This window comes from Asterias rubens, chromosome 8 (genome assembly GCF_902459465.1).
Source record: "Asterias rubens chromosome 8, eAstRub1.3, whole genome shotgun sequence".
In the NCBI taxonomy this organism is placed as follows: Eukaryota; Metazoa; Echinodermata; class Asteroidea; order Forcipulatida; family Asteriidae; genus Asterias; species Asterias rubens.
In genome coordinates, this window is record NC_047069.1 from 18,052,107 (window position 1) to 18,067,336 (window position 15,230).

The 15,230-nt window shown below is 39.2% G+C and overlaps 1 protein-coding gene across 1 annotated transcript; it reads left to right on the forward strand.

Annotated features, from left to right (window-relative positions):
• Positions 1 to 9: 9 nt before the first annotated feature.
• Positions 10 to 6,014, forward strand: LOC117293364 (methylmalonic aciduria type A protein, mitochondrial-like). Its single transcript, XM_033775658.1, has 6 exons — positions 10 to 79; positions 961 to 1,618; positions 2,415 to 2,537; positions 3,128 to 3,298; positions 4,263 to 4,498; positions 5,588 to 6,014. The coding sequence occupies exons 2-6, from the start codon at positions 1,231 to 1,233 to the stop codon at positions 5,894 to 5,896; spliced, it is 1,227 nt and encodes a 408-aa protein (XP_033631549.1). The 5' UTR covers positions 10 to 79; positions 961 to 1,230; the 3' UTR covers positions 5,897 to 6,014.
• The last annotated feature ends 9,216 nt before the right edge of the window (positions 6,015 to 15,230 follow it).

Consider the following 15,230-nt stretch of genomic DNA (forward strand, 5'->3'; position numbering starts at 1 on the left):
GCACAGTAACACACAGCAGTATAAGCAGGCGGTCGAGTACTCGTCATCATGCCCTTCCGTATTTAGGCAACAAGTTGAGGTGGGTAAACTTGTAATTGGATAACTTTCCGTATGGCGCCACCACTTTTTCACTAATTTGTACAAAAAGGGTTATCTAATTGAGGTAAATAAGATACTATATTATTTCATATCGAATGAAAAAGTGGTGGCGCCATACGGAAACTTTTCCGATCCATCAACTGGGGAGCTTTTCTCCTTTTTTAGAAATTTTGACATTATCGATAATGTCAAAATTTAAAAAAAAGGAGAAAAGCGCCCCAGTTACTGGGTATAAACTTCCATAAACTATTTGTTGAATTTGAAAGGCTCCTCGATTTTTGTTAAAATTTGAAAATAAAAGAGGCAAAAAATAATTATTCTATTAAATAATTCACTAAATCTGTACCTGAGCTGACTAACCATGTTAACTCTCACTCTGCTGGGTCCAATTTCACAAGTAGATAATTTGGCAGTTGGTAAAAGTCAGAGGTCAGAGGTAGCTGGAGGTAGCCAGAGGTTGCATTAATTGCGTGATAAATAATTAAACAAGCTTACTTACCCAAACACTCAAAATGAAGTTTAGTAGAAGACTCTTATAATGCAGTTAAGAGGATTGAAAATCAATTTCTGTGCCCCTTGTTGGCTTAAGTGGGGGAAAACTATAATTTGCCCCCACGGTACGACCCGACTGCCCGTGGCTGCCCGTGTGGAGTACTTGTGTAGTCACTGTAGTGTAAAGAAGGTCACACTGTAGCGCCCTGAAACAAACGGAGGTGTAGACGCACTGTGTACTTGGTGCGTACATGCCTGTACACGCACTATTACTTTTACCTGTAATCTGCAAACTCTACCTGTGTTGTAATGTGACCTATCAAGTGCAACATTTTAACCATATTTAACTGTATGGTTTTCTTTATGAAGGTATATGGATTGAAGTTTTTCGCCAGATACCATCAGTCAGCTAGTATCATGAAAACCAGCCAGACTTGAACAAGCTAGTCACACAGCCTTGAAATGGTCAAATAGGCTGCTTGTATATCAAGGCTCAAGGCGAATGATTATTACATTGAGCCGATAAACTCAACTGCACAAGTCCGGCAGTCTTCAGTCTGATAAATCAATTTCAGTTCTATTAGGCCTACCTGCTTGGACACGCCAGTCTAAACACTACGTGTAGGCCTATCAACACTCATGGCAAATTCCCTCTGCACCATGACTGCAAATCTCAGGACTACCAGACTTAAAAAGCACTGTTTTTATAGTGTAATTACAAATCCCAATTCAAAACACTGGTCAAAAATGAAGTGGACATCACCGAGTGTAGAGTCACCGAGATCGGTGCACTCAAGTCCGCCGATCAGAAAAGAATCTGACACGGTGCGGGGAGAGAGTGTCCCGAGACGACTCTTTCGGCAGCTTATGGAGGAGCACAGGGCAGCTATTGCGCAGAGTATAACGCTTGTAGAGTCCACTCACAGCAAGAAGAAAGAACTGGCCAAGGAATTACTGGCGTCCATCTTGGCTTACCTGAAGGAGAAGGCAGCAAAGAATGGCGGCATTCCTGCCTCATTTAGGATCGGTTAGTATTTTACAGCTGGCATATAATGTACAATATGGTTCTTGGAGGTAGTAATATTAATATCACGTCATTTGTGGCCGTGTCGTGGCCAAACAGCTAGCAAGAGTACCGGACTCAAGCTCTGGTGGTTTTCATCAAGAGCATGGGTTTGAGTCTGGGCTGTGGCACTCAGACACTTTGACTGAGCAAGGTATGATGCTTTTTCCTTGGGATGGGAAAGTAAATTGCAAGTCCTGTGTTCTACGATTGAAAGTGCACCAAAAGAAACCAGCCGTCGATTTCACCAAACTCTTCCTAACTTAGGATTAATCTTAGGACTTAGGACGAGTTGAGTCCCGCATCCAAATACGTAAAAAGCATTGAACCCATCCTAAGTTAGGAGGGGTTACTCGTCCTAACTCGAGTTAGGATTAATCCTAGAGTTTTGTGAAATCGGCTGCAGAACACTTTATACTGAGTAGGGGTTAACCCTAGTTTTTTTCTGGTTCACAAGGCAAGCACCCTTGTTTACAGCTTTACGAGCTACAGTGATCACATTTACTCATGAAGCATCCTTGATTTAATTGCCAGGAACTTATAATAATAATTTTTATAGTGCATTTGGCTTCTAGCATTTGCCACAGACAGACCTTCGCTTGAATTATGAGAACCAATCTGCTGCCAACCAGTGTTCTGAGTTCTTAAACTTGCATTAAAAAAAGACAACAGCTTTACGCCCACCCAGGGATACAAAGCAACAATGTATAACAACTGTATGTTTGTTATGTACTAAAACAAACTTATCATTTTGTTCTAGGTTTGACAGGACCCCCTGGTGCAGGAAAGTCCACATTTATTGAGGCCTTCGGTAAACAGTTGACAGAGGCTGGCCACAAGGTGGCAGTGTTGGCCGTCGATCCTTCTTCATCATTTAGTGGAGGTGAATATGTTGTAATGAGCTCGATGATCTGATTGGTTTATTTTGTGCTTGGATTTATTTCCAGCCTAAAACCCAAAATCCAAAGTAGATTTTGGAGTCACAATTTACTAGAGTGGAATTCAAATGTGTGACGTTTGAATTAGAGTGTCTGCACTCTACTAGAAGCTATCTAGCCCTTATAATGGCAGTCTTCCAACTTATTTGAATTTAAGTTTACCCAGTCAGTTGCCTTTTTGATTTATTAATTGACAATTCTGTACTCACACTGATTCTTTTGCAAGAGTATGAGAGTTGGGCACATTTCAACGAGAGCGAATTGTTAGTCTTGGTTTTTAGATCCATTTGATTGTTTTAATCCTATAAAATGCATTGAATATAAACTAAAAATAACCTGTAAAAATTTCATTTCAAAAGGCGGTACATGTAGCTTCTATGCAATATCACAAAGAGTTTTGAGAGTTTATCTCCATGCAGGAAGAATAATCAATAATTGCAATCGATAAGTTTTTATGGTAATTATTTTTTTGGGAAAAATATCCTCCCTTAAAAAGGAACATCTGTTTAAATTCTTTTCCTGATGCTTTTTTTAGGTTCCTTGCTAGGTGATAAGACGAGAATGCCGGAGCTGACACGAGACCCACGAGCCTACATCCGTGCCTCCCCAACATCCGGCAATCTTGGAGGTGTAACTCGAAACACAAATGATGCTATTGTTGTTTGTGAAGGCGCTGGCTTTGATGTTATTTTAGTAGAGACAGTTGGTAAGGAATCCTTGACTTTGAAATAAAGTTTCAAACTTCTTTGAGAAATATGCTGCCTAGGAATCAAACCACTTATGAATCCTTATTTACTGTTGCTATACTTTAATGATTTGGGGTTGAATAAAGAAAAATTTACCAGTGCGAGATTTGACTTCTGGAATGGTTGATTTCATTTTTGTAAAGATCAAAAGGGCTTTAGTAAATGAAATAAGTCTATATAATTTTTGAAAAACAAATTCAAAATCCACATAAAAATAAACATTTTTTTGTAGAAAGTGTTGTTTGGTTTTGTTGAACAATGATCTCGGAGACCACTTTTGATCAATAAACTCCATTTACAAAGAAATCCATGAGAACTGTACTAATGACCTTGTAGTCCTGTAGCCGATTTCACAAAGCCCTGAGATTCATTGTTGGATGAGTTGTCAGTATCACCAAACTGATATGTATTGTGGTATCACTTTTTATTGTGGGTGGGTAAAAAGACGCCTGGGTACTGCACGCCATGTGATAGTCGTCGGACTATCACACGCCAAACGATGCACTATCACACAGCTGCCGTTTCTAGTAAAACTAAGACATACCATGTGAAGCGCTCTTAACCAATGAAAAGGCAGAATATTTGTAAAGGGTGTTATAATCGACAATAGTTGGACTACACTAGTCAACTATTTGGAACCAACCTACTGGGTATGGTCGCATCGCTGGTAACCAACAGCCATTTTCATAGCACATCGCGGAGTGGACCAGTTATAACAAAATTATAACGAGCGTTAAGTTGAAAGTCGTGTTGATGACTTGACTACAGTCGTTCACACTGCAACTTCTGTGCGCATGCCCTACATACGTCACTAGTGGATCTAATCCTGGTCACTAAACAACCGCTCGTTAGCCATTGATCCTTGCGCGAACATGACCATAGCTGCTGAACTCTCAACCAACTCCATTCTCTCACTCTTCTCAGGGGTAGGTCAGTCTGAGTACGTCGTGTCTGACATGGTAGACATGCTAGTCTTATTGATACCACCCGCTGGTGGAGATGAACTACAAGGAATCAAACGAGGAATCGTGGAGAAAGTGGATCTCATCCTGGTCACTAAAGCTGACGGAGAATTGAAGATTCCGAGCCGGCGTGTCAAGACCGAGTACACGAGTGCGTTGAAGCTGATGCGGAAACGCTCACCTGTGTGGTCTCCCAAGGTATGAGTTTAATGCTATCTCAGAGATAGATATAGCACAGTTTTGTTCTCTTTAAATCCTTACTTATCATTTCCCAGAATGAAATCCGCAATTTTGATTGGCTAACCACTGACCTGATAAATTCAGTATTATACCCCCCCCCGGATCATACCCTTTTGTGCTGTGCACATGCGCAGTAGTATAATTGCCTAACAACTTTAAAAGTTGTATTTACAAACATGGGCCTAATTTCATGCCTAAGCTTACCCCTGAATTCTGCGCTTACGATCACCATTCTCCGCTTTCCTGCAAGCGCCAATTTTCTGTGCTAGCTGTGTAAGCACAGAATGCCTAGTAATGAGGAGTACGCACCTGCATAAGCCAAATTTCCCCGCTAACCCGTGAAATACGATTGCTGTAAGCACAGAATTCCCTGCTTCCGTAAGCGCCGATTCTGTGCTTATGGTAAGCAGATCCATGAAATTGGGCCATGGTGTTTCAGTGTCGGATAAACAAGCCGGTTCCTTGTGTTCTCCACACACATAAATTGGGAGGGCGGGCCACCCTCCTAAAATTTAGGCCGCCCTGCCAAAGAATTGGCCGCCCTGCTAAAATCATTGGCCGCCCTGCCCAAAAAAAGGACCAAGAGACTATTTTTAGACTGCATTTAATAAGATCAAACGAGTACCTGACAAGCCAGAGCCGACTTCAAAATTATAGCATCAGAAATGCGATCGTAAACAAATGTTAGATGTACACACGGCCACATGCACACCACGCACACCGTTGACGATGGGAATACCCACTGCATGCATAGTGCATGAACAGTCCGCACGCTGTGATTGCCCGTTGATAGACTCCAACACAATAAGCACGTTCACAAACTGAGAAAGAATTGCCTCGCAGTGCCGCATGCATGTACAGATGTATGGATGTACATGTACTGTAATACAGTACGCTGTATCCAATGATATCGCTGGTTCTGTGTAACAAATACTTGTTATTATCCTTGGAGTTGGACATAAACCTTGTGTGAATTCTTAATAATAGTCATGCAGCCTGGGTGAGTGTCTTTTAAAAATACACACTTAATTTGTGTATGCATCACAGGTAATGCAAGTATCAGCTCTCACTAAGATGGGCCTGACAGAAGCATGGGCCGAGATGCAGGAGTACCACTCCATCATGATCAAGTCAAAACTCTTCATCCCCAAACGAGCGAGGCAGCACCGTATATGGATGTGGAACCACATCCAAGACAACATCATGGAGATCTTCAGACAACATCCGGACGTTAAACCAGAGATACCTCGTCTTGAGGATGAGGTGACTAAAGGGCGGATCACCTCGGGAATGGCAGCCGACGCCCTGCTGGGGAAGTTTAGGATAAGGGTGGCAAAGTCTGAGGAGGATTTATGATGGTGGGTTGGGTTGTCTTTGCATCCTGATTGTAATGTTTAACAGATTCTTAAAGCCATTGGACCCTTTCGGTACAGTAAACAAACAAAAAGTTCACAGATTTACAAATAACTTACAGGGTTTACAGAAGGTAGTGGTGAAAGACTTCTCTTGAAATACTATTCCATGACATGCTTTACTTTTTGAGAAAACAGTAAAACAATATCAATTCTCGATAGCGAGAATTACGGATTTATTTTAAACACATGTCATGACACGGCGAAACGCGCAGATACTAGGGTGGGTTTTCCCGTTATTTTCTCCCGACTCCGATGACCGATTGAGCCAAAATTTTCACAGGTTTGTTGTTTGATATAGAAGTTCTGATACACGCAGTGTGGGCCTTGGACAATACTGTTTACCGAAAGGGTCCAATGGCTTTAAAGGGTTTTAATACCTTTTGTTTTTGGCCATGACATAAATCCCTGCTCACTGTGAATGAAGATGTATGTAATATAATTTACCTGTAGAAGTTTCAGCTTCATTAGTCATCAAGTTTTTGAAAAAAAAAGTGAAAATCACAGTGTGATGTTTTCAGGAGAGTCGCGTAAATAACAGTACTGGTAAATTCGTTTCACATGCTTAAACAATTTGTGCTCCTGAGACGAAAATTACTTTTTGTGACATTGTTTTACTCATTTCTCAAAAACTATAGCGCCTCATCAGCAAGTAATATTTCAAGGGAAACTTTCTACCTTCATTATCTTCAAACGTGTAAGTTTAATGTAAATCTGTGGATATTGTGTTTTGTGTCCTAAAAAAAGTACCCAGACCCTTTAAAGGGAAAGTATACAGTTGTTAATCACTCTTAAATTATGGCAATAAAAACTTCCTTGGCGAAGTACAGCAGCTTCTGATAGTACTAAGAAATTTTGAGAATAATTTCATTTTGGTAGTGAGAGCTTTGAATCTGAGAAGCGTTACTGACGGTAATGTTTCTAAGATTGTGTGTTCCAATTCCAGATTAATTTTCCTTCATGGACATAATCGCTCCGGATTTTCGGCGATATTTCAACAATGCGACCACCTTTTGAAATGAAATTTTCCCCAGGTTAGTTTGATTGTATTTATCTTTATTTATATAGAGGGTTTCAAAACCAAAGTTATACTTTCCCTTTAAAGCCATTATACACTTTCAGAACAGAAGAAAAAATAAAAGTTCACAGATTTACAAATAACTTACAGGGTTTACAAAAGGTAATGGTGAAAGACTTCTCTTGAAATATTGTTCCATGAAATGCTTTACTTTTTGAGAAAACATTAAAACAATTATCAATTCTCGACATCGAGAGTTACGGATCTATAGTAAACACATATCATGACACGGCGAAACGTGCGAAAACAAGGGTGGGTTTTCCCATTATTTTCTCCTGACTCCGATGACCGATTGAGCCTAAATTTTCACAGGTTTGTTATTTTATATATAAATTGTGATACACGAAGTTTGGGCCTTTGGCCTTACTGTTTACTGAAAGTGTCAAATGGCTTTCAAATATGCAAATGTAAATAAATAATAAAAATATCAACAAGGAACATTTAAAAAATAAGTGTATCAATGAGTGTGAATGATTCTTTGCATAAGTGCAAATTTGTTTTATTCCGATTTTGCAAAAGGTCAAGTCTTGCACGGAAATGCTTCGTGCAAAAACATTGTATTTTGGCCTGTTATTGTTCTGTGTGTATATCTGGGATGCTGTTAGTGCAATGCATTTGACAATTTTCAAATTCTGGACATGAAGGTCAGGGCCCAATTTCATAGAGATGCTAAGCACAAAAATTTGCTTAGCATGAAATTTCTTCCTTGATAAAAACAGGATTACCAACCAAATTTCCACATGATTTTCAGGACAAGCAAACAACAGCTGAATACCAGTAACAAACAATATGCAAAACATGGAAATTTGGTTGGTAATCCTGTTTTTATCAAGGAAGAAATTTCATGCTAAGAAAATTTGTGTGCTTAGCAGCTCTATGAAATTGGGCCCTGGTAATGCACGCACAAGGTCCAAGTGCACTTATCGTAAAAAGAAGAAGGTTCACCCCCAGTGTTTTCTGATGTGGTTGATTGCAGATTGCACAACACCACATACTGTTGCATGGTGCTATGGAAATGAGTCGTTTCAAACACTGCTCCAAATATCCTTAAGTAAAACCTAATGAGCGCTTTGAGATGCCCTCTGTATAAGGCAGTGTACGAACTGTATAAGAAACGTATAATATGCCTAACATTTTTTTCACACAGCTCGGGAAAGTATTGAGTACACAGTACTAGCACACATCGGTGTAAATGGACGAAACCAAAATTAATATTCTTTATCCCTGATGCAAATTTCCATCTATTATTAAATTGATGCTAAATTATGGATTCGAACTGCCTCTAGCTACCAGGTGATCTCGGTGGTCTAGTTGGTAACACACTGCTCTAGAATTGCATAGGTCGTGGGTTTGAATCCCACCCAAGTAATGTCTGTGATTTTGTTCACAGAGTTAGAAAGGTACTGAGTATAATAATAATAATAATAAACCGTTCTTTTAAAGCGCATTACACACGGAGTCCCAATGCGCTGTACAAAGTCAGAAAGAAAAAACAGACAAAACTAGTTGGAGTTTAACAAGTGAGTTTTGAGAAGGCGTTTGAATTTATCCAGAGTTTTAGCGTCTTTGATGTTGCGGGGGAGTTTGTTCCAAAGAGTAGGAGAAGACGTAGAAAATGCACGCTGGCCGTAAGACTTAGTAGAAGCGGATGAACAGGCGGAGTATACAGTGCTAACACGGATCGGTGGATATGGGTAAAACCAAAATTAGTATTTTTATCCCCCGATGCAAATTTCCATCTATTATATCGCTGCGGTACCCGCTGCCAAAACATAGGATTCAAACTGCCTCTAGCTACCGGGCGATCTCGGTGGTCTAGTTGGTAAGACACTGCTCTAGAATTGCAAGGGTCGTGAGTTTGAATCCCACCGGAGTGATATGCCTGTGTTTTTTTTCACAGAGCTCAGAAAGATACCGAGTGTACAGTGCTAACACAGGGTTAAACCAAAATTAATATAATTGATTGTTCTTATTATGGGCACTACAGCAAACAAGGTAAATTAAGGTGCAACTCGGGCTGTCCAATGTTAAAACGAGTGGGGTAAAGCGCAGTTAAAGCATGAACACTGACGACCACAAAATGTACACAGACAGTTGACATAGTTCTTGTACTGCTTTGTATTTGTCAATAAATGCATATCGCCACTTTAATGCAAACCAAAATATAATCACATGCATTCATCATCAACATACAATGAGCAGGCATTAAATCTCATCAACATTACGCCATAAATACATATTCAGGTGGAAGGTTTACCCACAGCCCAATTTCATAGAGCTGCTAAGAAAATTGTGTAAGCAATATTTTCTGCTTAATAAGCAACTTTATGAAATTAGGTCTTGGGCTTGATGATGATTAGTCTTGGTGAACAAGGTTCAGTAATGATAACAGCAATGTACATGAGTGTCCCCAAAGGCGATCCACCAAAAGGTGGGTATCATCAATCGATACTGTAGCACCCTATTTAGACCCCGAACACCGATGCACATGCAGCTCTACTGTCTGCCAATGGGGAGTCAAAATGCATGTCAAATTGCACATATAACAGCACATGCCATTGCCTACTGCACAGAAACACGCCACGGTGGCACTGCACAGTAGCACCGCGCAGTAGCAATTCACAATAATACTACCAATATGGCACAACCAAGTTTTATCGTGAGTGATGGCATTGTGTGAATTGGGTTAATAGAAAGGATGATTTTAGATTGGGATCTACATACATTCATGTAATATGGTCTTGAACCAAGACTAGACGATGAGTAATCTTGGCTTCAAGACCGTGGTGTTTTTGCGTACACAAAACCAACATTTGAAGAATTATAAATAAACCATAGGGTACTGTGACTTGTTACACAACCCCCGCTCTGTTCATTTATTACATTCGCAAAGATGCACAAAAAAAGCATCACGGTCTTGGAAGACTAGATGATGGGGTCCAGGAGAGGCAACAGGAGAGGCTCTTGTCCCTGTCTTGATGCCCCTTGAGAAAATGAATTGTCCTTCATAGGGCAAACATCAATTTCAAGGCAAAATAGTTTCCTTACATCACTAGATTTAAAGCTACATACAAGCAGTTTCTAAGAAATGTGTACACTTAAATATTTACTTATATGCTTCTCTACAACAGTTCACAACTACATCTTGTATACACCAAATGACAAGTTTCATTACCAGGATAGATTCATTTAGAAATTACATAGCACCATAATTAAAACATCTATAAATAATATTGGCAATTAGTAGAAGTTAAATATTTTCATTCTGTTTGCTAGCATCTATGGATGGATCTCAAATTAAAGATTGCGAGAAAGACATTTTCTCCCTCATTTGGGAAAAAACTTTACAAAATTAAAACCTCCATCTGTTCTTATTTGAACTCGTAGTAAAAGTAAGCACAAACAAATTGTGCTTACCAAAATAAGGTTACCAGCCAAAATGCCATGTCAGATGTACCACTTGTGACTGGTGTCTTGTTCATTGTTAAGCAATATTTTCTGCTATAAGTAGCTCAAGAGCCCAACTTCATAAGCACAAAAACTTGCTTAGCAAAAGATAAATCTTGCTGAGCAGAAACGGGTAACCAGCCAAAATTCCAATAAGTTTAGATGATCAACATTACAGCTGGTGCCCTGCTCATTTTTGCTAAGCTGTCTATTTTGCACAACAGCTTTGTAAAATTGAGCCTACATCATATCTAAGTTTTATAACATCTGAAAATAAGGCAACTGATTTTTAGTGATTTTAAACAAAACTTCATGTAAAAAATTTCCAACAATCAAGCTTTAAAAACATTCATCAAAAAGTCCAAAGAGGACAATTTCATGGAGCAGCTTCATACATTAAATGGCTAAGCACAAAAACTATGCTTAGCAGAAACAGTTTACCAGCCAATGTAGAATGCAATCGATGTTATATCTTTGTTGTCACTGAAAACTTACGGGAAAATTCTGCAGAGTATAATGAAGTTTGGCATATCAGTAATCAAGCAGTTGGTCTTGTAAGAGGTTAAAAGTTTATCTGACAGCTGGTTTTTAGCAAAAACTATGCTTAGCAGAAACAGGTTACCAGCCAATTTAGAATACAATCAATATTATATCTTTGTTGTCACTGAAAACTTGCGGGAACATCCTGCTGACTATAATACAGTTCGGCATATCGCTGATCATGCAGTGGTTGAATGTTAGGTGACAGCTGTTTTTTAGTAAAGGTGACATTATTAGTGCGGAGTGCTAATAATTAACCTGACAAACCCAAGTTTTTTCCTCAGGATTTTCCATCTAATTCCACATACTTTCTCCTCTAATAATTACCTAACTAGTTAGAATTGAGCTAAAATAGTTAAAATCCACAACATACAGATATACACTTTAAACAGGATAGCACATGATTGTAATGGCTTTTTACTTATTTGCATAAAATAAGGGCTCACAGAACCCGAATAAGGCATAATATTTGTCCAAAATTGAATTTTAAAATCAGCAACATGCATATAATACAAAAACAGATTCGGAATCATGATTCATCATGATGCACTCTCTTAAATTATATGAATAAAATACACCATACAAAACTATACTGATAATGAGTAAAATGCTGACATTAAAAAAACCATCTCTATTGCGAACTAAAGTAACCAAAATATTGCACTTGCTATTAAATAAAAGTATCACAAACATAACGTTAAAAAAACAAATTCACTTTTTTTTAATGATTAAACAAAACCAAGTAAACCACAGATATGTACGTGCGGCGCACAGTATTGGCAAATGAGCAGCGTCCTTTTGACCTCTAGGTGAGGGCACCCTACTGAAATGACGTCATGTGCATATGGTCTATTCACTTTGTCACAACCACTTTGTTGCAACCATGGAGGAAGGTTTCTACTCCATGTTGCAACCATTAACTTTGTCACAGCACAGTACATTCACCATGTGCACTCTCCATGACTTCGATTAAGAAGTACAGTAACTCACATATTTTTTGCAATGTTTATAAATAAATACAAGCGGGCTACATCCAACAATTCCCTTGTCATCATGATAGCTGTCTAATTAAGAATTACTAACGAATGGGGTCTATCAGAGTTTCCAAAATATATTGAGATACATGTAGGTACAGAGCATAGTTATATTTAAGAACTAGAGGGCGCACTGGCCTATATACGCGCCCGGCATGCGTGCATGCCGCCATTTTCTAAGTTGACAAAAACAGCATCGTGTAGCGTTATAAAGCACAAACTCCAACGTGTACTTCGTAATCAACGTGCGTACAAAATTGCACGCGTGCCTCCTTGCGGTCCCGTCGCGTTTGTGCATGCAGCATCCTGAGTGCGCCCTCTAGTTCTTATATATAACTCTATAAAGAGGGAAATATGGACAGCTGCAAAAAGCTGACCATCTAATGGAGGACTGTCCCTTCCAACGTCTAAAAGGAGAATGGGATTCTTGTCAAGCAGCTCAACCCCCTGGTCCAGCACTGCTTAGAAATGCTTACTTTACCAGTTGAAGAACTCAAGACCATGGAAAAGTAACAGCAACATACCCCATGTAAGTTTTCCTTTAATCATGGTACTTAACGACATAGCTAGCGGCTCAACATACTCATAGAGGTGGATGCTAAACATCCTTACTCGCAGCTGAGAAGCTGAATAGACCAACCTTTAAGCTCCGCCCCATTGCAACGAAGGTCTGACAAATAAAGTCCGAAGTGTGTGCGTGTATGCTTGGTGCAAGCGGCAGAGTTGTGCAGAAAGGCATTGGAGAGGCCCACATTTTCTTGCTCACACGTGCGTCGTGGGCGGAGCCTAATGTATCGGTCTATTGCAAAGGGTGTGGCTACAATGTGTTCGATCTGCAGGCATGCAAGGATGCCTCAAACAGCCAGCCACATCAACCAGCAAAGCCTGAGATTGCCCTTGTGTTAACATTTTCCCGAGAGAGGAAAACCAGAGGGTCTACAGAAAAGCCCCTGTTGGTTAGGAGAGAACTAATAAACAACTCTACTCGTATGACCGGGGCCTGTTTAAGAGTCGAGCGCTTTACACACAAGCCAGCTGTGATACCTCTGATTAGATATGAAAACCCAATCTCTAAGTTATTTGACTTATAAATCATATTGCAAAATAAAAATGCTTGCTTAGTAACTAAACTCTTCTATATTTCCTTTTCCTTTGGAAAAAGAGCGGTTATTCTCGCAAGGATTGCACGTATACTGTACTGAACTACTGAATTAACAAATAAATATACTTTATCTTGGCAAGATTCAATTTGACTTTTCCTATTTCAGGTCATTAAAGGGCATATTAATGCACTTATTGCACATAGTCTAATAAAATTCCACTGAAGTAAACAACTGATTATGTAATCTTAAATACATTTTACAAAGGTTACTTTTCAAATTTTTTATAATGGTAAAATTGACTTTCTTGCTTTTTAAAGCATAGTAATTTTTGATAACTGGTAGAATTGACTTTCTAACAATAGCCTCGTCATTGTGACTAATTCCAATAATTAATCAATGCTGCATATTATTAAATGAAGGGAACAGTCGGAGGAATTTTCCCAGATTGGGAAACATTTCTGGACTCTTGGTGGCAGCAGACTTGCCTGTGTGGCAGGAGATTCTGTCCTGGAGATTCTGTTTCCCCCATATGGCAATTGACAGATTTCCATATTATGACACCACGTTAATGCTTTTCCCTATTTCCCTAGACTACTGGCTTTAAACCCTCATATTCGGGTAATTAACTACACTCTACAACAATTCAGTTGGATGAATTGCATGAAATAACTCTACAAAAACTACTTCTGTGGGATCGTCTCAAAGTGAACTCTTACATGTACTATGTACAGTGTACATCAAGGCCAAATTTCATGAAGCTGTTTCAGGAAATATTGCTTAGCTACATGTACATGTAGGTAGATTTCTTTGAATGGGGCACCAGTCGCAACAATGTTATGAAATGTTGGCTGGTAACCTGTTTCTGCTAAGCACAATTTTTCTTTCTGAGATCTTTTTTCTTTATAAAATTGGGCCCTGACTACTACCATGAAAGCACTTTTACTGTTTACCTTCAAGTACGCGCTAATCCTCCAATCAGATTCGCAGAATGGAGTGGTGATAAAAACCTATATTGCTTGGCTAATATCACTACCAGCGTCTTGTGTGTTCTATGGTTACGCGCCAAGTTTGCTTGAAGATAAATACGTTATCACACGCGCACTCGTGGAAATACGGAAAATATAGCACGTCTGCGTCCCATATCCAACGAGGCCGGAAGCTGAGTTGGATATTGTAAGCAGACGCGCTATATTTTTCCGTATTCAACTCGCGCTTGTGTGATAACTTATAATATTTGAAACACTGACGAAAAAAGCCGCTGTCGTTAACATTCAGCGTCCTTATGCAGAGGTAACATACTGATGGATAGAAATATATACATTTATATCATTGTGTACAGACATCGAAAGATGGACACTTGCACCATACATCACTAAATGCAGAGTATAACTTTATAAATATTTAGGGAACGATTTCGTCAAGCAAGTTTGCATAGCAAAATATTTAGACCGATCATGTTGTGTGCACACTGAATGTTAATTGAGTAGCAAATGAACTTTGTGTAGCAACTGATACATTTTGTGTAGCATTTTGCTATACTATACAAGATCAAATCATTCAATGGTAGAATGCATAAGTCTGTAGGAGTCAACATATGTCATAGAGAGCGGCTTAACAGCCGATTTTTGTTTTTACTGTGCAAGTTTCCCTTTAATAGCCGATTATAACCGTAAGCACATGAAAAGGCATGCTAATCTTCCAGTCCTTACTGTATGAAAAAAAACAACAATGTAACAATGCAGATCCATAGTGATCAGGCAAGCTGGCCTTATGTTTTTGCTGACCTGTGATACGCTTACGCTTACGCTTAAGCAATTTGATTCTGCCACAGTTAACACAGAAATTTGCTTACCATTAAGCAGCGCTGCGAAATTGGTTGAAGACCTTGTATGTCATACTGATTGGTATGTACAGTACATAACAATACATTTCACCCTTCTACTCTTGGTGGCATTCTCCAGTGCATTGACCAAACATTTGAGGAGATTTAACGGAAAAACACAGCAGTTGATTTCACGAAAGGCTAGGATTAGTTCTATCTTGAGTTAGGGTGAGCAATCCATCCAACCTACGATG